Source organism: Panthera onca, chromosome C1 (genome assembly GCF_046562875.1).
Source record: "Panthera onca isolate mPanOnc1 chromosome C1, mPanOnc1 haplotype 2, whole genome shotgun sequence".
Lineage (NCBI taxonomy): Eukaryota > Metazoa > Chordata > Mammalia > Carnivora > Felidae > Panthera > Panthera onca.
The window spans coordinates 104,801,184-104,827,844 of NC_138346.1; the positions used below are offsets into that span (position 1 = coordinate 104,801,184).

Here is a 26,661-nt window from a genome sequence, read left to right on the forward strand (position 1 = left end):
CACACAATCGGAGAGGGGCCTGCTTCACCTGTCCTTGCAGCCCACGGGGTCCCTGTGCTAGATTAAAGGATCTCATGCAGGTCAGGCAATATATGTAAAGACAGAAAAACCACAGGTACACAACAAAAGGCAGCTATTTACACCGTTGTTGTTTGTGTTATGCCGGAGTACAAAAAGTAAGCCCTGCAAAAACATATGGATGGGGCTAAAGAATCAGGAATCGATTTTTGAATTTATTTACGTAGGTAATCTCTACACCCACCGTGGGGCATGAACTCATGACCCTGAGATCAAGAGCCACATGCTCTTCTGACTGAGCCAACCAGGTACCCCAGGAGTAGATTTTTTTTTTTTTTTTTTTTAATGCTATTCAGAGGCATACAACAATTCAGGTTACACAGCAGAAAAAACTGTATGGGCATTTCTGAGAAAGGCAAGGCCCAACCAAATCACCTTCCCTAGAGTTCGTTCCAAAAGGATTCACCTGCCCCCTTGTCAAGATGACTTGGGGATGGTCTCGACAACGGTGTTCTCAGGGTCACAGGAAAGAAATTCAGCATTTACAAGGAAAAGAAAAAAAGCTAATTAGGGATATGCTTCCACTGAGTGGTATCAGTTTTTAAAAATCTCCCTAAGTCCTCTACAGCCTCTCTGTAACTTAGAAGTTCAAGTCCAGGGCACAGGGTCAGCCGAGAGGTGGTTTGGTCTCAAAGTAATCCCTTTGTCACTTCCAGAATAAAGTTGGACGGATGCCCAGAAGCATCAGCCTCCTCTCGCTGGAGGCTACTGGAGACGACGCCTCCCCCGAACACGGAGAACACAGCATGCGCGTTCTCCTTCCTTCACCTCTTCAGCAGTTATTCGCCAAGCACAACTGTGTGCAGGTGTTCTGCCGGGAGCGGAGATGCAGACAGAAAAGTCACGGTTCTCACTCTGGAGCCCACAGTCCAGCACAGGGAACAGACATATAGAACCAGCAGCCGTTATGACTCAGTGTGATGTTTTGCTAAAGGCACACACGGGATATGCCACATGAATAGAGAATAGGAGTAAACAGCAGAGGGCCAAATAAACTCAGAAAGGATCCACTGTGCCCTCCTACGAACATGACTCACTCTATTACTGGTGTCCAATACTGAGCAATTTAACAATGACTTCAGATGTGAGATGTTTTAAATGTGCACACATCAGACATAATTCAGGAACACCTTGGGCTACTATACAGAGTGAATCTACAATGAGAAAGAACAAATTCCAAAGATGACTCCTAGGCAGAAGTAGGACAGGCAAGGAATTCCTGACAGGAATAATGAAACAGCTGGCCAGCTGCTTTCTGCACACACAGGGGTTTAGAAGCCCCACTACTCTGGGACTGTCCCATCTTGGGCACCAAGGAGCAGAGGATTGAAGGCAAAGTCCCCAAGGCATACCCAGTAGTTAGGGTTATTAGAAGTTAGAATTAGAAGTTAGCACCTCTTGACTAATCTGAAAGTCCAATTTAAACAAAAACCCTGTTAATACTATACCTTCTCAAGAGAAAAGAACCCGTTAACAACACAACAATAATCAGGTACAGAAAAACCTCGAGGAAGAGTATCTCCGAACACACCTCAGAAAGACTATGAGCTCACCCTCGGAACTAAACCAAAAGGAAGGGAACACAAAGAGACTTCTACTTTAATACCCTGAGCATCAAAGACATCGCCAGAAGGGGCATTGGGAAACATGGGAATGAGCCATCCTTACTGCTGGAACAGCGAGCCACTGAGGTCTGTGAACACCTGACCTGACTCCATATTAATATCTTTGGGTGAACCACAGGAACTCTCAGGCAGACTGAAAACCTGGTTTTACATGGCTATTAAGGGCCATCATTCCCAGACACCTGTGTGTTAGTGCCTTAAACTCTGGAAAGGTCCAGGCTTCAGACAAAAGCAGAACGAGCCTTCCCCCAGAGAGCTTCTCCTGCTGCTACTGTCTGACAGGTTCTCAGAGCTGGGACCATCCTTTTGCCCCTCCACAAGTCACCTAACCTGAAGTTTGTTGGCTGGAGGAAGAGAAGGAGGGGAAAGGAGGCTTCAATAAGTGGTCATTTGTAGAACTTTCTCCTCTAGATGTCAAAGGTGTTCTGGGAAAAGTCTTCACCCCTAATCAATTCACTACTGACTCGTACTCTCTGACCATGAGCTTTTAGCCACTTTTCTCCTCCGAAACAAGGTTATCAAAATCTCTACCATATCCTATGAAACATGGATCAGTCAAGCTCAGGAGACCTCAGAAGAGATGCTAAGGAAAAATTAACCACTGTGTGAAGAAATAATTGTTTAAAGAAAAAGAGATCTCTCCTAGCAAATACCTCTGAGTAAATGCATCAAGAATTTGGGTCTGTTTTATTTTCTCCAATTATTACTGCTTCTTTGTTTCTTTAGTCCAACATTCATTCAAGTCTAAACAATTCCAGTCTTATAATTTGAAAAGTGAGAAGTCACGTATTACAGCTGATGGTTTCCTACGTCCATAAAAAATAGGGCTTTTGGATAACTACAACACACACACACTTCAAACAGATCTACTGCTAAGGCAGTAGTGTCTTTTATTAAGCCTGCTCCAACAGCTACCTGGAGTTCAGGTTGCTGTAATTATTTACATAATTACAAAGCAAAAAGAAACAGAAGTCAAGAATAACTTGTTTCAAAATTTCAAAGTAGTTAGCTTTCTAAAATTCTTTTAATTACAGTTGGGTACCGTGAACTGCAAATCGTACTCAGGTGTGTTGTTATTTGTCTAGAGAATGATGCAGATTGAGTATCCGCCAGCTAAGCGCTTCTAAGACATTCTCACCCATGGCCATGTGTAGAGGCCACACAACTATAGGCTCAAGACAGGAAACAAGCAAAGAAAAGCTTAGGGAGGTATCAGTATCACAGGAGGTTGGGAGCAAGTGTATTTCTAAAGGGAGAAAGTGCAGGGAAGTAGTTATGCTACGTAACATACAGGATATCCTCAAAGAGTTTTTTGTAACTTATAGGAGTATGACTGAAATTATGTGTTTGATAACTGTCTTTTCACACTGATCACTTGCTTATTTTCTAGCCCTAAGAATAAGGTCAACTGACTACACCACACTCCACATCTCCATTACCTTGGCCAACCTCTGAGGCCCACTCACCATCACCTTCAGCTCTCCACCACACTCCCCATATAATAATCACATTGCCCAACTTATACCAAAGAAGACCAATGTTTATTTCACTGAGCATTGACATCCTACACTCCCCTCTGTCTGCCTGTCAAAGTCGGCCTTGTTGGGCACAAACTCTACCTGATGGGGCACTGGTGAGCACACCAGACAGGGCTCAAGTCCTGAACCCCATAATCCATCACAGACCCTAAGTCCAGCTCAAAACCATGCTCTTACCTAAGAGACAAGGGTTCTCTTCCAGTAGATAATGGGCCCCTTAAAAGAAGTAGGAGGGGAAAAGGGAAAGTTATAGGAGGAAATCGTGGGGAGCAGGGAAGAAAAGAGGCAGAAAGAAAGGGATGAAAACAGAATGGGAAAACAACAGATTCTCTTTCTGAAGCTCTAAGTTCGGGAGCAAAGTATTAATTTGCTTGAAGAAAGAACAGCCATGGTAATTTATAGAACGAACAGAAGGCTAGTTGCCACCTGTCTTGGGTAACTACCTCCTTCCTTTGTCTATTCATTCAATAAATGCATGAGGATCTACTACCTTTCAGGCACTTTGCGAGGGCCTGGGAATACAGCAGGAACAAAACACGCATGCTAACTGCCCACAGGGAACTTCTAGCACAAAGAGCGATTTTGTTAACACAAATATAACAACAAACCCGTGAAAAGGGGGATGCAGGAGAAGAACAGTGTCCTGGAACAGAAGAAGGAAAAAGATGGGGTGGTGAGAGACCTTTTGGACAGAGTGGTTCAGGGAAGGCCAAATCATTCCGTAGGGCTTTCACCAAAGCCATGACGTTCATCTACAAAGGGGAGGAGGATTACTCAGGCATCTCTGTCAGAGACTGGGAATTCAAGAGTAGGAGTTGGGGAAAGGGTAGAAGGAAGGTTCCAATTTACTATGAACAATGAAGCAAAAGAATGCCTTTGATTAGACACTAGGGTTGATGTCACTCTTTGAGCAGGAAAAGGGGCCCTCCCATGAAGTTACGCTTCCTCTTTGAAAAGGTGCCACAAATTCATGACCCTTATAACCAGCCTCAAGGCCTCTGACATACACAGGCAGGGGCTCTGTCGCTTGTTATTACGGCCTGACCTGCAGATAACTGAATACAGTATGAAGCGCGGTTTTCATTTATGGACAAATAAGCCCAAGTAGCTGCTAAAATGAATTTTTAGGATACAAAAGAGGGCCTTTCAATTGTGGCTTTTCCCCCAATTTCATTTTTTTAAAAATCAAATGTATATGCCTATTCAACCTTGAACCTGGTTATAAGAATTCATGAAGCCCATTCTAACTATGTTACAAGAACTTTTCATCTGCCTTGCTCGATCAGTTCTCTTAAAGATCTGGTCTCAATGACTGGGCACCATGCCAAATGGGACCCTGTAGGTAAGTGGTCACATGGCGTGTGGCTGGGTTATGGAGCCACCTCAGTTCCTGTGTGGGTGGATCCTGGGAGCAGCCTCTATGCATGTGCATCATGGGGGACAGACCAATGAAAGCCTCCTGCTCTCAGGGCTGTCCTCACTCATGCTGAATAAACGTTTCGGCATTTCGAGCACTGGGGGTAAATCAATTTGTGTGCAGTCTCCCTAAGAAAATGAAACAGTAATTGGAGTTCAATCTTCCACACGAGACTATAACCTTGGGAGGCAGCATAGAGAGTGGTGCAACGTATAAGAGACTCAAAAACACTCTCCATGCTTCAATAGTCCTGGCCAGATTTCTCAGTCTAGACAAGTCACTGAACTTCTCTGAGACTGTTTCTCATTCGTACAATGAGGATCATTCATGTAACTCTTATCTGTGTATTCAGAAGGTGTGTGTTAAATGCTCACCCTGTGCCAGGCCCTGAGCGGGATGCTGACAAGTCAGAGAACAGAGCAGAGCCTCCTCCCTACTCTCTGAGCTGACAGCCGGGCAGCACAGGGAGCCTTCGGAAAGTAAACTCCTAGACGCCGCAGCCGTCCAGAGAAGGCGTTCCTGGGGACGCTAGTGCATCAGGAAAAATGGTGACTGCAAACTGACACAGGAAGTGGGGTGATGAGCAAAGGGTAGTCCAGGAGGATCAATGTATCTGAAGACTGTGAACCAAGAAAGGATGCAGCGGTTAGGACTGACACCGCTCTAGTACCCGTACACAGACGTGCCTACCAGGAACTGGTCCCTGTTAATAACACCAACTGTAATATTAGTATTATTGGGGTTAGCCCAAACGTCCGTGCAGTAGTTAAGTTAGAGAAAAGTAAGGCATCTAAACTGTTACTTACTTCTCACGAAAGTACTCAAAAGGTACAGTGCAGACGTTTATTTTAAGTGAACATACTCAAGACTTAAAAAAATTAAAAAAAAATTTTTTAATGTTTATTCATTTTTGAGAGACAGAGATAGAGCATGAGCAGGGGAGGGGCAGAAGAGAGGGAGACACAGAATCTGAAGCAGGCTCCAGGCTCCGAGCTGTCAGCACAGAGCCCGACACGGGACATGAACACACGGACACTCAGACTTAAAATTTTACTCTCTCACAGGAAAGGGGAGTTTTAAGCAACTCTAAGAGCTGTGAACAAAGTCTGTATGTTGGTGATGAAAGTGAAAACTGAACATTTATGAATCAACAACTAGTATTTCAACACCTTAGAAAAATCTCTGAGTGTCTCAGTAACAAAAATCATAATGTATCCTTTTACTGGTGAAATACTCTTTTCTCCTTTCCATGGCAGTATTTACTTTGCCCTTGAACTTGCCCTAAAAGGGCAATATACGTAATAAAGGTCAGATATTGGATCCACACTCTGCATTCTTACAAAACGTCATATTACCACTGTGTGAATTGTGCCCCAATTCTTCTTTGTGACCAAAGGCACAAAAGTGAACCAGCTGGAAATATTCAGAGCCAAATTTGGAAGTTCCCCACCACAATGTGACTGCCCCAAGAGCTATTTGTGACTCTCGTGCAATAACCCTTCAAATCAACCATTCCCTGCTCTAATGACTTCATTCTCAACAACACAACAGAGGCAAATTATCCTATTTCTGCATAAGGCAGAGAAACAAAATGGCAGTGGAGAATAAACACCTATTCTAATCTTACTCTGGATACCAGCCCCATGTCTACTCCAAGATATAAACCCACTTGAATCAAAGCCACGCGCAAATCAAAATTCTAATTCAAAACATCCAAAACTATAATCCTCTCCCTACTCTCAAAACCTGCGACCGTGCAAGTCCCCTCCTTCCGCTGGTCCTCCTGCCACCATTCAGCCAGTCGGCCACGCCAAAACACGGCATTCTACTCTGCTTTTCCTCTGCCCTTCCCATCTCCCGCCGCGTCCTTCTCACCTACCACCCAAATAATCCCCAGTGTGGCCAGGGCTGCATCCGACCATCTGTCACTGCACTCTCTCTGGTCCTACCGAGGCTGTCCCCAATTCAGGTCTTCCTCATCTCTTAGGTGGATTTCTGTTGCCGACATAGTCCTCTAACTGGTCTCTCTGCCTCCGATTTTGTTTTTTAATAAATAACATTAGGTGTTCTAAATATACAGAACATTAAAAACATAATAAAAGTAATAATTCCACTGCCCAAGTAAATTATGTAACCTTTTGCAGAGAACAGTATTAATGCATGCAGAAGCATGGTTAAATAATTCAAATATCACCAGAAGAAAACAGAATAAGAACAAAAAGTTTCTCTTCCAACTCCTTCACTGGTTTCTGGGTGTTTTGTTTTGTTTTGTTTTGTTTTGTTTTGTTTTGTTTTGTTGAGAGAGAGAGAGAGAACACACAGGACAGAGACACACTCAGCACCGAGCCCAACATGGGGCTCAATCCCATGACTCTGGGATCATGAGCTGAGGTGAAATCAAGAGTTGGATGCTTAACCAACTGAGTCACCCAGACGCCCGTGGGTTTCTGGTTTTTAATCAAGTTTTTATTTTGGAATGGTATCAGGGTTGCAGAAAAGTTGTGAAGACCGTACAGAGAGGTCCCAATACCCCACATTCAATCTCCCTATTATTAACACTTAACATTAGTGTAGGTATAATTAATGCATCAATACTGACACATTATTATTAACACGAGCCCATATTATTCCGAGTTCTTTACTTTCCCCATATCCCTTATCTGTTCCAGGTCCCACCCAGGACACCACACTACAGTTAGTCATTATGTGTCTCCGGGCCCCTCTAGGTTACCACGGTTTCTTCCACCCCCCTTGTTTTACATGACCTTGACAGTTTTGAGGAGCCCTCGTTCTGTAGTTGACAGCATAGCCTTCAATCTGGGTTTACCTGGGGTTTCTGTCATGTCCGGACATAGCTTATGGGTTTGGGGGAGGGAGACCACAGAGGTCAAATGCCATTCCTACCACATGGTATCCAAGTACGTGCTCTCAACAGGCCTGCCGATGTGGACCCTGATCACCCAGCGGAGGCCAGGTCTCCCCACTGTCAGGCTCCTCTCCTCCCCTTGTGCACACTGTGCTCTCTGGAAGGAAGTCACTCTGCTGAGTGAGTCCACGCTGAGCAGGAAGCAGGCTTTCTTCCTCTAGCACGGCAGGGCTGCACGGACGGTATGGAGCAACTGTGCCGAGGAGATTTGTCTCTTCTCCTCCATTTACCTATTTATTCAGTCATTCCTTTTTTTTATCAGTATGCACTCATTTTATACTGTGAACTATCATCCAACACTACATTATTTTATTGCTCAGTGTCCCAGCTGTGGCCAGTAGAAATCTTTCCGTTGACTCCTAGGTCCTTTTGTCATAACCCCATCATCGTTTTACTTTTGCTTTTCGAGCGCTTTCTCACTTTCTGGCACTACAACACGCAACAGGCTCATTCTGCATAGCCCCTGCTCCAGCCCGAGAATCGGCCATTTCCCAAAGAGCCCCAGTGGCGGTGGAAACTAAGATCTGGGCACTGGATGGCACTGGATGGCACTTTCCTTTAAAAAGATCTTATTATACATCTGATTCCACATCTTGTTTTGTTTCAGAGTTTTCCCTATAAATGCAAAAGGATCAAGCATATCATTTTAAACCTAAATCCAACTTCTATCTCCCATTAGATCACACAGTGGACGGTGTCCCTATACCACACGGCACAGTATTTCTGGGCCAGGTCCTGCACCAAGCTATCCATCTCGCTTTCTCCTCCCGCTGCTGCAGGAAGTGGTATTCTCCCAACTCACACAGGAGGCAATCGAGGCTGACACACAGGGAGTCTGCCCCTGGTCACACAGCTCAGACGCAGCATTCACGCTTGGTCTGAGGGATCCCAGTGTCCACGGGCTTACTCATTCCTGCCCCAAAGTCACTTGTGCACTTATAGTCCGGTCACCTTGACCAGTAGTCCCCAAAGCCACTTCAAGGACCGGTGACACTTCTGGATAATTCACACTAGTCTGCACCAAACTGACAACTACAAGGGACACTTGTAAACTCACAGAGCTTCATTTTTGTCACTTAAAGAACTATCCTTTATTCGAAATTACATTTATTTTCCTTATTGCTGTGCTGGCCCTGATTTTATGAGATACCACAAGATGAAAAGGATTGGCTTAAATCCTATGTTCTATTTTGTAAAGTTAAAATTGGTCGCCCTGTCATTAGTCTCTCTCCCCACAACCCAATTTTTAAAATTTAACTCTGAGCAAGCAGTAAATGGCCTTCACTAAAAATCTCAGTTTCTCGGCTCAGCATACAAGGCACCTGTCCATCTTCTCCTGGGTCTTCCCCCAGAGACCCCAGCATACCGAACTGCTTTAAAAAAAAAAAAAAAAAATCATCATGTTCGTTGTATAATTTCATCTCCCAGAATTTCTTCCCTCATCCCCTCACTGGGCAAAAAAAAATGATTAGGAACGTCACATTTCCGAGGCATCTAAAGCTTGGTGATGGAGTGCTAATGCCTGTTTTAAGATCTCCTTGAATGCTTTCACTTTTAAATTATTTCCTAAGACAACTATTGGAAACTGCACAATCTGAGGATCAAAGAAAAACACAAAGCCAACGTTATATCCTGACGGCAGGAAGGAAGCACTGAGTTTGCAGGAGGAAGAGTGGTCTAAGAGGGCAAAATCCAGGGCTCTGCTGTCCGCCTGCCACCAAGCCAATTATAGCCAACCCTAAACCTCATGTATCCAGGCTGGAAAGCCACCCTGCCTAGTACTTGTTAAGGAGCTTCACGAAGATCATAAAAACCACCAAAAAACCTTCAGGAAAGTGCTCTGAAAATACTAAAATACTCTATACACAATTGTGGTAAAATGGCTGGTACTCTGTTTTGCAGCCCGTTAACGGGCCCTTTATTATTCGTGGATCAACACAGGAAAATTCAAACAAGCCACAGCTCCAAGAGGCAGCTTGTAGTAGGTCCTTATCTCCTACTGCCTTTACAGTTTCTCGTAAGGTCGAAGTTACCAATCCTTTAAGGCTGCATTTCTGGTAACAAGAAGCAGGCAACTTGAAAGGAATTATCAAGCAAAAGAACAATCTTATTTTAAACTCAGATCCACAGGCTTTCTCCGTGGCCTTTAATGTAACACAGTCAAATCCCATCCCGTAATTATTTCGTCCTGTTAAAAAAATAATCCAAAATACAACGTCCTAAGATAAATGCTACTTGCAAGAAACACGCTTTCAAATCCTCAAATGAAGGGAACTAGAAAAGGTCACTTCAGAACATGAATTATTTAACTCTCCTGCACAGGTATTGATTTCCCACAGCGGCTTAACCTGAATATAGAGTACTATAATGAGGGACAAAATGAAAAGGAATACCGGCCCTGTATACTTTAAACTCTCAATTTTAAAATAGAGCAAGCAGAAATTTTTCAACAAACTTAACCAAATTTAGCTTCAGATAGACACATGTACACACCGCGACCGTCCACTACAAAATAAACACAGAATGAGTGAGCTGGATGTGTGCCAGTTTCCCTGGAGTGGGAGGCAAACGAACACCTGTTATCATGCACAGTTTTACTCTGTGTTAATACCTGTTTCAGCTGAAGGGTTTGGGAAATATCCTTCAGAGACAACAAATTAAAAGCTCATCAGCAAGACCATCTCACAGGAAGGCAGGCAAGCATTCAGGCTGTTCCTATCACATAAATTACACTTTCTTCAAACACAAACCTGTGCACATAGAGTTCTCTCAAAATCATTTCAATGCTGCCAAAACCTGGGTAAAATCTCTGTGCAAAGACTGAAGGCTAATTAGTAACACTTTAATAAAATAATTCTTTTGTAGTTTTTCAGTTCCTTTTCTGCATCCTTAAAATGCAGTCTTTAACAGGAAAGGAAAAATCTGAAATAATGATTCTCAAGACAGAGGCAGCATCCCTGATCTACTATGAATGAGTTCTATGCTTTTTCTCTATCCACTGTTGAAAAATCTTAGAAATTTCTGGCCAGCAGATTCCTTTCGAGACAGGGCTTATACTCAGTAACAAATGTCTTGTAACTGCAAAATAATTTATTTTCATAACCCACGTACTGTGAATACAAGAGCTGCAGAAAAAAATTTAAAGCACATGAAATAAACAAAGGCTTTAAAAAGAAAGAAAGAAAGAAAGAAAGAAAGAAAGAAAGAAAGAAAGAGAGGCTGATGAAATGCATCTAACCTCATCCTTTGAAGCCCTCTCCTAGTTATTGAGGGTCAACATTAAGGCTAATACATCTATAGGTTTCACAATTTTTTCCCTGCCCAAATGTTCACAGCAATTTTTTTCCCTAAGTTTCACCAACAAATTTTTAGTTATCAAAGAAACTGTAAAATATCTTAAATATGTTATTTACTTCCTAGCAAAGCAGTAATAATTACAAATGCATTTCAAAATATATAAGAATAGCCTACCTTTCCCAGTAGTCATGATCGTCAGGGATCTTGGTACAATAAATACAAACACTGCTCTGAAAGCTATACCTACTCACAGCAACTTAAGCATCAGCCAACTCCCCACCCACACGACTCCAGTGTGATCTGCACCAATGGCAACTGCCACCCTATTCCAAAATAAAAGCCTGGACTATATATAAGTGATTATTTTAAAAGGGGGACTGCGTAGGAGGTGAACCTTCTCCATCTGACTTTACTCATGTAAGAGAGCTTTCTTTAAAGCTGTTATTAAATTTCTCTTTAACTATCTGAATTTTCCCCTTGAAAAAAACAGGGAAGAACATTCCTAGCACAAACCTTAAAAATAATGTCAAAAAGCAATCTTATTTCCACACAGAGGAGCTGTCAGGTGCAGCATAAGCTGCTTGAACTGGTATCAGGAACAGTCTCTTCCAGGCTATTTTAGGTGGTCTTGTCCTTATAACAGCACAGCATACTTGCTAGTCTTGTAACATGTTATCCCTGGACCTATGACTATGGAAGCACTTTCCTAAGACACTTAACCAGAATCCCAAACCTTGTCATATACAGAGTCTAATAAACAGGCAGGTGAGAGGATGGGAACCGATCACCAGCACCGGATACACTTATTCACAATCACTGTTTTGAAAGGCTACACAAGATAATAATGGCTTGGCTTCTTAAGAAAGAAGACACTCAGTTCAGCTTTAAATGGATGCTTTGTCCTAGCTCCTCTGGGCAACAATTCAAATCTTACCTAACAACTCAACGTTGGTCTTTTCACTTTCAGATTTGCACAGGTATTTCTCATTTCCAACAACTTAGAAGAAATATCGAACATTTTGCAAATTATACATTGTTTTAGTAAAAAAAAAAAAAAAAAAAAAAAAGCAGGATGCATTTGGCAGCAAAATGGTGCCCTAGATACGTGCATGTGTAAGAGCCGATAATTTCATGAAATTTTATGATCATCTGTTATCTGGTTTACAGTTTGTTAGCAACCAATATTTTGTCTCTTTCTCTAGCTGCAGATTCATTATGGAATCGTCATGGATTTAATCAACATGGTACTTTCATTTTCTCCTCATAAACAATGTTAGCTTTGCTCAAGAAACTCAAAAGCATGCACATTTTTAACCAAATTAATGTCCATGGGCCTCGCTTCAATCAAATCCAATTAAAGATCATTAAGTGGCCACAGATAAAGGACACTGACTAGTCTATAATTACTGGCTCTTTCATGCTTAAAATCCAATTCTCCCATGAGCATAAGCACATCTGCATGATTAAGAGAAAAACTTACATAGAAAATAATTTGCTTTTTGAAACCCATGGGAGACAAAACTGTAATTTTTGCTTCAAGGGGTTTGCTAATTATATGGAGATGGAAAAAAAGAAAAAGAAACATCTATAAAACAACATATTTTTAACTCCCATACTCCTGCCATTCAAAGCTGAATGGCCTTCGAGTAACCTAGCAACAAAAAAGAATCCTACAAAGATGAAATGTTCTATTAAGAGATAGGACACTCCTTTCCAATTGTTACTCAGCTGCTTTTCCATTACTGTTTTAGTCACAATTCTGCACTTAAAAAAAATTAAGTCCATGGGTTTTACATAAACACACTCAATTACGTATCTTAGAACAACCTACTTTTAAACATGTCAAGAAAGAGAACCCAAGATGAAACCCATCTCTTCTCTACAAGTACTGCTATTACATTAATAGCTTCTTTTACCTTAGCTCAAATCCAGAGTTTTTATTTCTTACTCAAAAGAGCATTATTATTCACAGTTAACAAAAAAAAGATGATAAATTTCATCAAAATTTAAACACAAGAAAGCAAAAAAACCCAAACAAAGAAAAAAACACACCAAGAAACAAAAAACAAAAAAGCCCCACAGAATGGGGGGAAATATTTGCAAATCATATATCTGATAAGAGTCTTATATCCAGAACATACAAAAAATTCTTATAGCCCAACAACAAAAAGACAAATACCAATTTAAAAATGGGCAAAGCACAGCAATCAGACAAGACGGAGAAAAAAAAAAAAAGGCATCCAAATTGATAAGGAAGAAGTAATGCTGTCACTGTTTACAGACATGATACTATACATAGAAAACTCTAAAGAGTCCTCCCAAAAAACTATTAGAACTTATAAATGAATTCAGTAAAGTTGCAAGATACAAAATTAGGATACAGAAATCTGTTGCACTTCCATACACCAACAACACAGTAGCAGAAAATGAAATATGAAAACAATTTCATTTAAAATTACACCAAAAAGAAAAAAATGCCTAGGAATAAAATTACAGAGGTAAGAGACCTGTACTCTGAAAACTATAAAACATTGATAAAAGAAACTAAAGGGCTACCTGGCTGGTGTGGTCAGGGCAGTATGTGACACTTGGTCTCAGGGTCATGGGTTTAAACCTCATGAAAGAAGGAAAAAGGATAGGATAGGATAGGATAGGATAGGGTAGGGTAGGGTAGGGTAGGGAAGGGAAGGGAAGGGAAGGGAAGGGAAGGGAAGGGAAGGGAAGGGAAGGGAAGGGAAGGGAAGGGAGAAAATGAAGACAACACAAACAAATGGAAAGATATACCATGCTCATGGATTGAAAAATTAATTATTAAAATGTCAGATTCAATGCAACCCCTACCAAAATACCAATAGCATTTTTCATAAAATCAGAATTATCTTAAGGTTTGTATGGAACAAAGATCTTAAATGCCAAAGCAATCTTGGGAAAGAAGAACAAAGCTGGAGATATCACAATTCCAGATTTCAAGATATACTACAAAACTACAATAATCAAAACAGCACAGTACTGGCACAAAAACCGACATACAGATCCATGGAACAGAATAGAGGGCCTAGAAATAAATCCATGTTTGTATAGTCAATTAATCTCTGACAAAGGAAGAATATACAATGGGGAAAAGACTATCTTTTCAATAAATGATATTGGGAAAACCTGACAGCTACACACAAAACTGGACCACGTTCTTACACCATACACAAAAATAAACTCAAAATGGATTAAAGACCTAAAAGTGATACCTAAAACTCGTAAAAGAAAACAGAGGCAGTAATTTCTTGGACCTCAACCTTAGCAGTATCTGTATTGTCTCCTTAAGCAAGAGAAACAAAAGCAAAAATAAACTATTAGGACTACATCAAAATAAAAAACTTTTGCACAATAAAGGAAACCACTGACAAAATGAAAAGGCAATTTACTGAAGAGAAGATATTTGCAAATGCTATATCCAACACAGAGTTAATATCCAACATATATAAAGAACTTACACAACTAAACACCAAGAAAACAGTCAATCCAATAAAAATATGGACAGAGAACCTGAATAGCCATTTTCCCAAAGACATACAGATGGTCAACAGACATATGAAAAGATGCTCAACATCACTAATCATCAGGGAAATGCAAATCAAAACCATAATTAGATATCACCTTACATCTGTCATATAGACAGAATCAAAAAGAAATAATAAGTGTTGGCAAGTGTTGCAGAGAAAAAGGAACCCTTGTGCACTGTTCACAGGAATGTAAATTTGTGCAACCACTGTAGAAAACACTATGGAGGTTCCTCAAAAAATCAGAAACACCATATGATCCTAGAGTATTTACCGAGAGAAAACAAAAACACTAATTTGAAAAGATACATGCACCCATAGGTTTATTGCAGCATTATTTACAATAGTCAAGATATGAAAGCAATCCAAGTGTCCATTAATAGATGAATGGATAAAGATGAGGTGTGTGTGTGTGTGTGTGTGTGTGTGTGTGTGTGTGTGCGCGCGCGCACACACACGCATGAATATTCCACATAATGGAATAATACTCAGCCATAAAAAGGAGTGAGATCTTGCCATCTGTAACAACGTGGATGGACCCAAACGGTACTATGCTAAGTGAAACAAGCCAGACAGAAAAAGACAAATATCATATCTTACTTACATGTGGAATCTAAAACACAAATGAATGAATAAAGAGACAAAAAGCAGAAACAAAGCCACAGAGAATAAACTGATGGTTGCCAAGGGGAGAAGGGTAGAAAAACAGCCAAAATGGGTGAAGGGGAATGGAAGGCACAGGCTTCCAGTTATGGAATGAGTAAGTCTCATGGATGAAAGGTATAGCATAAGGAATACAGTATTAACTGCAAAAGCACTGTATGATGACATAGGGTGGCTACACCTGTGGTGAGCACAGCATAACCTATAGAGTTGTTGAATCACTATGTTGTGGATCCAAAACTAATGTGACATTGTGTTGAATGATACTTTCAATCAAAGAAAATAAAAACACAAACAACACTTAAGAGAAAAAAAGGGAGGGCAAAAGACTTCAATAGAGATTTTTCTATAGAAGATCTACAAATGAGCACATGAAAAAACACTCAACACTGTTAGTCATTAGGGAAATGCAAATCAAAACCACAATGACACTTCATACCCACTACGATGACTATAATCAAAGAGACAGACAATAACAAGTATTGACTTAAATGTGAATAAATTACAACTCTTATACGTTGTTGGTGGGAATGTAAAATGGGACACATTTAGAAAATTATGTGCCAGTTAGGCAAAAAGTTAAACACAGAGTTACCACATGACCCAGCAATTCCACAGCAAGGGAATTTCAATTCCCACATAAAACATCTCCACATAAAAACATTCAGACAAATTATTCACAGTAGCATTCCTCACAATAGTCAAAAAGTGGAAACAACCCAAATGTCCATCAACTGATGAATGGATAACATAAGGTCGTATCTATACAGCAGTGAAATATTATTCAGCCATAAAAAGGAATGAAATACAGATACATGCTACTCCACGGGTAAACCCTGAAAACATTATGCTAAGTGAAAGAAGTCATATACAAAAAGCCATAAAATCTATGACTGCACTTATATAAAATGTCCTGAATAAGCAACTCCCTAGAGACAGAAAGCAGGCTGTCAGGGACTGGGAGAAGAAAACAGGGAGTGCTAACGATCATAGGTCTCCTTGGAGGTGATAAAAATATTATGGAATTAGATAACTGCACAGTTTTGTAAATATACAAAACAACACAGAAGTATACACTTTAAAAAAGTAAATTTTTGTCTATAGATTATATCTCAGTATTTATTACGTTTTAAAAAATGTTTGTTTATTTTAAAGAGAAAGATAAAGCATGAGCCGGGGAGGGACAGAGAGAGAGGAGACACAGAGTCCGAAGCAGACTCCAGGCTCTGAGCTGTCAGCACAGATCCTGCCGTGGGGCTCAAACCCAAGAGTGTGAGATCATGACCTGAGCCAAAGTCGGACGCTTAACCAACTGAGCTACCCAGGCACCGCCATTATATCTCAATATTTAAAATAAGCTGATGATTTCCCCTCCAAAAATAATCCAACACCTGCTTGTGATAAAAACTTAAATAGGAATAGATGAGAACTGCCTCATCTTGCTCAAGAATATCTACAAAAACAACTACAACTAACATCATGCTTAGTTGTGAAGGACCTAAGACTGGGAACAATGTAAGGATGTCTACTCTCACCACTTGTACTTAATGTAGTGGAAGAAATTCTAGCCAATGCAATAAGGCAAGAAAAAGAAAAAGTATACAGATCTCAAAGAGATAAAACTATTCCTATTTGCAGATGATTTGTTTACGCAGAAAATGCCAAGGAATCTACAAAAATTCTAAGAACCAATAGAAGAGTTCAGAAAAGTCAGAGTCTACCTATATAAGGAGCAAACTGGAGAAAGCAGTAAGCAGAGCAGTCAATGGTCTATGTCCAGAGCAATTAAAAAACTGGTTCCACTGGGAATCAATGGGCAAAAAACCCCCAAAATTAGAAGGGGGGATGGGTTTTATTATGTTCTGACTATGGTTTCTCTATGCTATCAGGATGTTCAATGACTCAAGAAAAGAAAGAAATTAAGTGGTTTGCTTTTGACAGCTACTGAACATCTTACCTAAGTCTCTCAAAGTTGCAGTAAAGAGACTAAACTTCTCTGGGTTAAGAATTCTAAAATCTTTATATATATGCCTTATTCTGTTTTGGCCCTAACAATTAAAAAATAATACTACATATATTCAGAAGAAAGCTGAAATTTTAAGGCCTTCAGGAAGTTTTGAATTAAAATTTCCTTACCATCTATTATTTTTAACACAAATGCCTAAAAGTACTGTTTTCATTCTCAGTGCTTACCGCTTTACCACATATACACACATATAGGGATATGCAGGGGCAGTATTTACATGTGGACGTTTAGAATAAAATGTTGCTATGATGCACCCAATACCACAGGATTTTAGTATTCTTGACGATTAAATCCTGTGTGTCATGTTCATTAAAACTCAGTATATACACACTTTCCCAGACAAGCCTCCAGCATGGGTGTGGTCCTTCTCCCTGTGCCAGCAGCATAATGGGATTCTGTTTCATAGCTATAATTTATAACACAGGCTATAAAGCACAAACTCACTTTTCAGCCACCGCCCTTACCTCTTTACCTGGTACTTTCTATCTTGGTACCAACAAGTTTTAAACTGGGAAAACACACCAACTACGTGCACGCACACACACACACACACACACTTAGGAGCCCGTGTCTTGCAACTGGCTGGGCTGCCCTGCCTGGCCACACCAGCAGTGCCACTCATCACTGGATGGCCAGAGTCCTGGTCCCAGCTCCACCACAGATATGTTGTGAAGCACATATAAAAGTATATACAAAAGCAGGGGATGGGACATCTGGCTGGCTCAGTCAGGAGGTCAGGCAACTCTCGATCTTGGGATTTTAAGTTCAAGTCCCATGTTGACGAGAGATTACTCAAAAAGAAAATCTTCAGGGGCACCTGGGGGCCTCAGTCAGTTAAGCATCCAACTCTTGATTTCACCTCAGGTCACGATCTCATGGTTCATGGGATCGAGCCCCACATTGAGCTTGGCACTGACAGGGTTGAGAGTGTTTGGGATTCTCTCTCTGCCCCTCTCCTGCTTGCGCACATGTGCTCTTTCTCTCAAATAAGTAAACTTTAAAAGAAAAATGAATAGGTGTGCCTGAGTGGTTCAGCTGGTTACACATCTGACTCTTGATTTCAGCTCAGTCATGATTTTGCGTTTCATTGAGATGGAGTCCCATGTCAGGCTCTGCACTGACAGTGCTGGGCCTGCTTGGGATTCTCTCCCTCCCTCTCTCTCTGCCCTTCCCTCTCTCAAAATAAATAAATAAATAAGTTCTTTTAAAAAAAAAAAAAGTAGGGGGCAATGTACAGAAATTATGCAATAAGATTACATACAAATTATATAGTTACAGAAAATGAACTACAAGTGAATATGCAATAAATGAAAACTGATTTGTTGGTGATAGCATTATAGTAAATATTCTTTTTCCCCTCTTAATATTATGTTTTTACAAACATACGAAAGAGAAGTTAAGAGAGATTAATGAAAGTATGTTTAGAGGTCTTTAAGCATTTTATAAGAAACATACTATCCAATGACAAATTCCCTACTGATATGGTAGGTACACAGCTGAGCAGAGGTCCAAAGACCGGGATCCTGTTTCTGCTCTGCCTTTATGTACTAGGAGGAACTTTCCTGAAAGTGACAAACTCTTTTTTACAACCTCAAGATATTCAAAACGTGAAAGCTATGTGGTGATCTAAGAGCCCTGAAATCACCATGATGCAATGAGCTATCTGAGAGTTAGAAAAAGTCCTTGTTGGCAACTGCCTTATGAGGACTTCACTCATACAGTGATTCACTTGTCTTTTCTTCCCCTTCTGGAATCACAAGAAATATCCACTTGTCCTCAAACATCCTCACAAGGTATAGTAAAATGAATACAGGTACCAGAAACAGTAAGTCACAATTCAAATCTAAGTTATTTTGTTTATTTATTCCACAATATTTATTGCACACCTATACCACATGCCAGGGAACTTTTGAGGCACTAAAGGTAAAGAAAGGAATAATACAAAGTCCTTGCCCTCGTGAACAAACATTTTGCAGTGATACGCAGTAAGAAGGAACATTAAACAGGATGAAGGCACAGAGTACCCTTCGAACACTGGATATGCTATACTGGCTGACCTCGGTAATGGAGTGTGTCTGCAGCCGAGATCTGGATGGAATGAGAAGGAGAGCCACGGGGACACCCAGGGGACAAATGTTTCAAGCAGAAAGAACTGTAAGCACAGAGGCCCTGAAGCAGGAGAAGCGTGGAATGTTCAAAATTAGTAAGGAGGCCAATGGAAGTAGAGCCAAGAGAACCTTGGAGAAGAACATCACGATATCAGAATGGTAGCCAGCGTCAGATCGTGTCAGGGCCTGGTGGGCCATGGTGAGCCACCGAACTGCAGTCTCTGTGTGATGGAAAACCTCTGGAGGATTCTGAACAGGGGATTAACACCACGCGAGTTACATTCTAAAAGGATTACTCTGGGGGCGCCTGGCTGGCTCAGCTGGCAGAGCGTGTGACTCCGTCTCAGGGTCGTGAGTTCGAGCCTTACGATGGGCGTGGAGCCTACTTAAATTTCAAAAATTGAAAAATAATAAAAACAGAAGGATCCCTCTGATGGCTGTATGGAAAACAGCCCGTGGGCGGCGGGAGAGAGTAACAGCAAGGACAGTGGTTGCGTGTCTACCGTGAGAGCACAGGGAAAAGAGCACGACAGCTCGGTAGCAGGAGAAGGGCAACGACTGCGGCAGAGGCCCAGGGAGTCCAAATGTGCTTGTAACAGTAAAGCCAACAGGATTAGTTCCCGAATTCAGTGCGAGCTACAAAAGAAAGCCAACAACCTCACAGCTTCTGGCCTGGGAAAGGGGGAGGGTCAATGGAGGTTAAGTCTTCAGACCTAGAAACTGTTCTCAAGGTATCAAATTCAGCTGTTCAGAAATAGCACGAGCATTTCGGACCTAAAACTGAAAAGGCAAAAATAGAACAACTGCTTTTTCTACTCACCGTTTGCTGACTGGATCATGTTTCCAGATTTTTGAACTTCATCAAATTTTGTAAAAATTACATTCAACCTGTATGAAAAAAAAGCACACATATATGTAAAGACTGTTAACAATCACTGTTCACAGTCAATTATATTAAAACACTAATGTGAAACTGAATCACACTCCAAAAAAAAGTCAATGATATAAACCCACTTAATAACAAAAACAGCAACTACATTAGTAACATTAATAACATCCAATAATAACCAAGCACTTACAGACCAAGCACTGACTTAGGGCTCTCTCTGAAAAATCTTGTTTAATCCTTACCACAGCCATGTATGAGATTATCATCCCCATTTTACAGATGAAGAAATCAAGACCCAGTAACTTGCTTAGGGTAACACAGTCAGGGTAGAAGATGCTAGCCCGGAGAGTAAGAATCCAGAGCCCGTGATCTCAGACACTGCATTAAACTGACTACTCGACACAAAATGTATACATTATGAAAAGCCTGTATTTCTCCTATTTCTAAGCACAGACTGTTATTGTTCAAATGCACCAACATTACAATATACAGGCTTTTCTGTGACTTACACTTAATTCAGAAATGCTTAAGTAATTTCTCCAGAAACAAACAGTGACTAGGTAATCTTTAATTGAAAAAAAATCTACATGACATTTTCTATTAATGGATCATTTTCACCTTGACACTTTAATTGAAACAAAATCCCTTAAACCAGTCAAAATATTCCATCCTAGTGACACCAATAATGAGAGGAAAACGGGGTGGGGTAGATGGGTGCTAATCTCGCCTGGTAGAAAAAGTCAAGAAAAACCTAGGCTTTCCCAAGCCAAAACAGATACACTGGAATAAGTGTAAAGGCAGAGATTCGAAAGCAATATATTTTTGCGTTCAAACCTACACCACCAATTCCAGGGACCAGACTAGAAATTTTAGCACTTGCTTACAAACCATTCTGTCATACAAGCTCTAATCATTTCAAACATGTTTGTCTTTTCTTCGCAACTAGAATGGGCTCTTCTTCAGGACAGGGATGGGAACCATGTACTTTTGGTATTCTGTACGTCATGCAGGAGAGTTACATCATGGCGTGAAGACTGTTCCTGCCCTCACTACAGAAACTGCACACATTCTGGCCTCCGTTCCTTCAGAGTTCATTCACTGAGTCTAGTACTGAGCTGGCCAGACGCTGAGGTGTGTAAAGTCCCTAATTTCTACAGCTTCTACTTCATTCTTTCCTACTTAGGATGCTACATTCTAAGTCACAGGGGAGCCAAAACTACATATCAGCAAAGAGAGGTAAAATGGAGGGGATAAAGGGGCCTGACATACTGCCTCTCCCCCTTCCCACACCATGGCAGAGATCAATCTTCTTGGCCCATCTTTCCATCTAAGCCCAGATGTAGCCTCAAAATCCTTCCCCGACCTGCTCCAGACAGCCATTACCAATTAATCAAAGTTGGCACCACTGAATTACAAAAAACTTGTGTCACCTGAGGACCAGATATGAGTAAAACTCACTTTCAAATCCAGAGGCTACTAAAGATCTGGAAAAATGTCTTAGAATCAATTTCCTATGATGTTTCCATCACCTTCCCTTTTATGAGCACCAAAGATCTCCAGTGGCATAAAAAAGCACATAAATAATATCACTACACAGGTTGCCAGGGCATGCCCTGACCAACTTACCACTTTATTGTGTCACAACTACACCCTCTGACGTGAGCATGCCTGCAAGTTTGCAAGGTAGGGACAAGGCATACCTCTAGCCTCGCTGGTCCTAAAATTACTGCGAGGGGCAAGTATTTCATCCGTTCCTGGTAGAGTAGTCACCTTGTCAATGGCAACTGAGAACAAGACTGTAGACTCCATCTGGGGTAATGTCTACTCACTGGGGCCACATTACCCCCAACTAGCAGGCCCAAACAACTAGGGATGAGAAGGCTAAAATGATTGCTGCCTTTTCGGTACCTGCACTTTCATGCAGAAATCCCTCGGGAAGGCATGCCTTTCCCTCTACCCACACCCGTCTCAGTAGCTGCACCTCATTCTCTACTCAGCGATGCCTATACGGCGGCTCCTAAGAAGGCTACCACCTCAAGAGACCAGTAACCTGGCTTCAGGACAGTCTAACCCCAACAGAGCATTCCTTAGGAATGGCTTTCGTCTGCTAGCTCTGAACACAGCAATACACAACGCCTCCCTGGGACCAGCGAATCTGCACAAGCCAAACAGGGTGAGTTTTATACATTCAGAGACACTGAATGATGTGTCGAAGTAACGATTACCCTCTGAAGCCACCAAGTGTTTTTCATTTTTGTCTGTGAAATCTCTGGATCTCAAATCTGAATTAAATTTCTTTACTATTCTCACAAATAACTAGTACCATTTCTTCCTGGTTTTTCTGAATTCAAAATTTATATCCAACTCCTCAATCCCAACTGGCATTGCTTTTTTTTTTTAGTGTGAGATCTAGTTATTCCTTCCTAGAATATCCTATAATATAAATTTAAAATAATTTCCTAAAAGCACTAGTAAGCTCACAGTCAACAAGCTCCACTCATACACTCAGAGCTAAGTGACTTTTTAGTCTACTACTCTTAAATGTGAGCAGACAAACCAATTCAAAGATGCGTGAGCAAAGCTTCTAAAGTGAAAAAGGGAGTCCCAAGATGAACAAACGTATACCCCAGAATCCCAATTCAGAGGAAAGAAGAAGAATGAGAAGTTTTTAAAATATATCATTAATACTCCCAAAGAGATAAAGAAAATAGTGCGATTATAAAAGCAAACAGGGAAGGAGACCTTCAAAATGACAGAAAATCTGCTCCTCCAAAGAGCAAAGCAAACATTCACAAAATACGTCAAAATCAAGTTTTTCAAAGCTCTGGAAATTAAACAAAGGTTTGCTACAGTCCAAGGAGCCCTCTTCAAGAAAAACTGCTCAATCTTGGTAAGGACAGCAAGCTTTTCACTGTTTTGCTGTGTTTTATTTCCATCACCAACTCACCAGCTGAAAATCAACAGCCTCACAATCATAATAGTTTGAAAACCAGCAGCCTCAAAGCCACTGGGAAGAGCTGAGCAAGTCTGGAGCACCATAAAAATCCCCATTCCAAGAGAACTGTAATGATTTGACCTGTCTGGCATATCCTAGAATCCCCATTCGCAGGGTTTTATTTTACATGATTCACAGCACATTCAGTAGGAGAGACTCTTACGCCTGAAGCCAAGATCAAAAAGAATCAGCAACAACTGCTTAACATGGCAACTGCCTAAGATGATGACAACTGGGGCAAAGACACTGACCAAAAAGTTTACAAAGAAAAATGGAGAATGAGATGTCCACAGGGGACTTTGAAAAAAATCTGACACATTCCTGGGAATCTGAAAGACTATGCATAGGTGCAAGACTGTAGGAAAGTCTAAGAAAAGACCTGAGAACACACTAATGTCTCATCGCTGGCTGACCTTGACGCTCTGCACAAGCAGACAGAAAAGGGGAAGGCAGAGATGCATAAACTGCCCACCAGAACACGGAAAACATTCCCCAACATACACAGACAGCACTTCAGCAAAGGCTGCGAGGCTGACTGGTTGGTTTAAGGCATCCAAGGAAATGTCTATCAAATCATTAGCTAGACACTATGCTAACCAAGTAGAGACTTCAGTAGCCATACACATAAGAAAAAAATATAGACTTTATGGAATTAGTTGAGGAAAATTACTAAACAAGCAGGGAGGAACAAACACCAAGAACAACAAATCTGCAGAGAAAAACAGACTGTGATGTCCAAAGGTGCAAAATATATTATTTTAAATGACCCGTTTCAACAAAATATTTATACATGTAAAGAAGCAAGAAAATATGGCCCATATGGAGAAAAAAACCCACAAAAATCAGTCATCAGAAACTATCCTTAAAGGAAGCCCAGAGACTGAACTTATTAGATGAATATTTGAAATCAACTATTATAAGTATGTTAAAAATAAGTAAAGGAGATTATTTCTAAAGAACTGAAGGTAAGTATAAGAACGTCTCACCAAATAGAGAATATCACTGAAGAGACAGAAAACATAAGAATCCTACAGAGATTCTACAAATGAAAAGTATAAAACTGAAATAAAAAATTCACTAGATGGGGTGCCTGACTGGACTGGTTGATAGAGCATGCAAATCCTGATCTCTGGGTTGTGGGTTTGAGCCCCACGTTGGGCATAGAGATTACTTTAAAAAAACAAAATCTTAAAAAAAAAAAATTCACAAGAGGGCTCAACAACAAATTTGAGTTGAGAGAAGAAAAAAGCTGCAACCTTGAAGAGGAGTCAGTTGACAATATTCTGTCTGAGAAACAAAAGAAAAGGAACAGGGCACAAACAAACAAAAAACAAACCAGAGCCTAAGAGTTCATGTTCTTATAATGTACCAACATATATACATATGTACGTACCAACAAAACATATAATGAAATACCAGAAGAAAGAAAAAAGGACAGAATATATGGAGAAATAATGGCCAAAAACTTCTCACATTTTATATAAAATTTTAACCTACATATTCAAGAAGCTCAACAAACTCCAAATAGAATAAACTTAAAGAGATCCTAACCAACACATGAGAAACAAACTGCTGGAAGAAAAGACAAAATCTTGAAAGCAACAACAGGGAAGGCACTCTTTATGTACAACGAATCCTCAATAAAATAAATAAATAATTTCTCATTAAAAAAAAAAGGAAAAAAAAACAGTGGAGATCAAGTGGCAGTGATTTCAAAGTCTTAAAATTTTAAATCTGAACCAAGTATACCTCAATAATTTGAAAATAAATACATAACACACATTAAAAAACAACAACAAACCTAAAAATCTCAACCAAGAATTCTGTATCCAACAAAATTACCCTTCAAAAATGAAGCAGAGAATCCTCTCCGGACCAATGATATTTCAGTCTGTACATGAACGAATTTTAGGCTCTGGGTAGGGGAAAATGAAGAATTTAAGACATTCCTAGATAAACAAAAAAAACAGAGGAGTCCTTCAGACTGAAATGAAAAGAGACCATACATTAGCCCAAATCCACATGAAGATATAAAAAACACCAGTAAAAATAACTACAAAGGTAAACATAAAACTTAGGTAAACATAACAGACAGTATAAATATATATTATTTGTTGTTTTTAACTCTTCTCGTCTCCTACATAACTTAACGGGAAACTACATAAAGCCGTAATTATAAAACTGTGTGTGTTGGTGAGCTGTAATATATAAAGACATATAAATAAACACGACAGAAGAAAGGAAGGGAGAAAACAGAAAAGTAAAGTTTTTAATACTGAAATTAATTAAGGGTAATAATTCTAACTAAGCTTCTATAAATTAAGACGTCAACTGAAATCCCCAGAGCAAACACTAAGAAAATAATTCCAAAAAAGAATAGTAAAAGAAACAAGAAAATTAAAATGGTACACAAAAAAATATTTTTCACATAAAATAAGGGAGTAACAGAGAAGAAACAAAGGAGTCATGACATACAAAACACAAACAGCAAAATAGCAGAAATAAAATCTATCTCATTGATACGACATTAAATATGAATGAATTAAACACTCCATTGAAAAGGCAAAGATGATCAGACTGAATAAATAACACTCAACTATATGCTACCTACAAGAGATTCAGGTTAGATACAAAGACAGAGACAGAAAATAATAGGACAGAAAAACATACTCCATGCAAACAGTGCTCAAAAGAGGTCTGGAGTGGCTATACTATTATCAGACAGCATAGACTTTAAGACGAAAATTGCTATCAGCGACAAGGACATTTTACAATGACAAAAGGGTCAACATATCATGAAGATATAGTAATTTTATGTACCTAAGAACAGAGCCCCAAAATACATGAAGCAAAAGGTGGCAGAACTGAAGAGAGAAATAAATAATTTAGCGGTATTAATTGGAGACTTCAATATCACACATTTCAATAATTAACAAAATACAGATACTTCTCAAGTGCACCTGGAACATTCTCCAGGGAAGATCACACGCCAGAACACAAAACAAGCCTAAAACAAAATTCAAAGAAATGAAATCACAGAACATAGAAATTATGATCTATAACTGCAGTTAAGATAAAATTAGAAATCAATGACAAGTAAAAATGAGAAAATCGCAAATAATGTAAAAATTTAATAAAACACAAATAACACAACAGCACTTAAATAACAGTTAAATAGCACTCAAAACACTAACATAACACTTAATAACAAAGAGGTCAAAGATAAAAGCAAACGGCAAATTAAAAAATACTCCAATACGAATAAAAATGAACACAATACGCACAACACGGTATGCAGCTTTAGTAGTACTTACAAAGAAATTGACAGGTGTAATTGCCTACATTAAAACAGAAGATATTAGGGGTGCCTGGGTGGCTCAGTCAGTTAAGCGTCCAACTTTGGCTCAGGTCAGGATCTCACAGTTCCTGAGTTCGAGCCCCATATCAGGCTCTGTGCTAACGGCTCAGAGCCTGGAGCCCGCTTCAGATTCTGTTGTCTCCCTCTCTCTGTGCCCCTCCCCCACTCACTCTATGTGTGTGTGTCT

The 26,661-nt window shown here is 40.1% G+C and overlaps 1 protein-coding gene across 34 annotated transcripts in view; it reads right to left on the minus strand.

Moving 5' to 3' along the window:
* CLASP1 (cytoplasmic linker associated protein 1) overlaps positions 1 to 26,661 on the minus strand; it is a 274,262-nt gene that overhangs the window by 136,632 nt on the left and 110,969 nt on the right. For 33 of the 34 annotated variants that reach the window (XM_078451384.2, XM_078451387.2, XM_060625391.3 and 30 more), the window contains one exon: positions 20,053 to 20,120. In XM_078451384.2, coding sequence (XP_078307510.1) covers positions 20,053 to 20,120 — 68 coding nt within the window. Of the gene's footprint in view, positions 1 to 11,055; positions 11,165 to 20,052; positions 20,121 to 26,661 lie in introns of those variants that run through there. The other variant, XM_078451398.2, reaches the window with a different exon arrangement.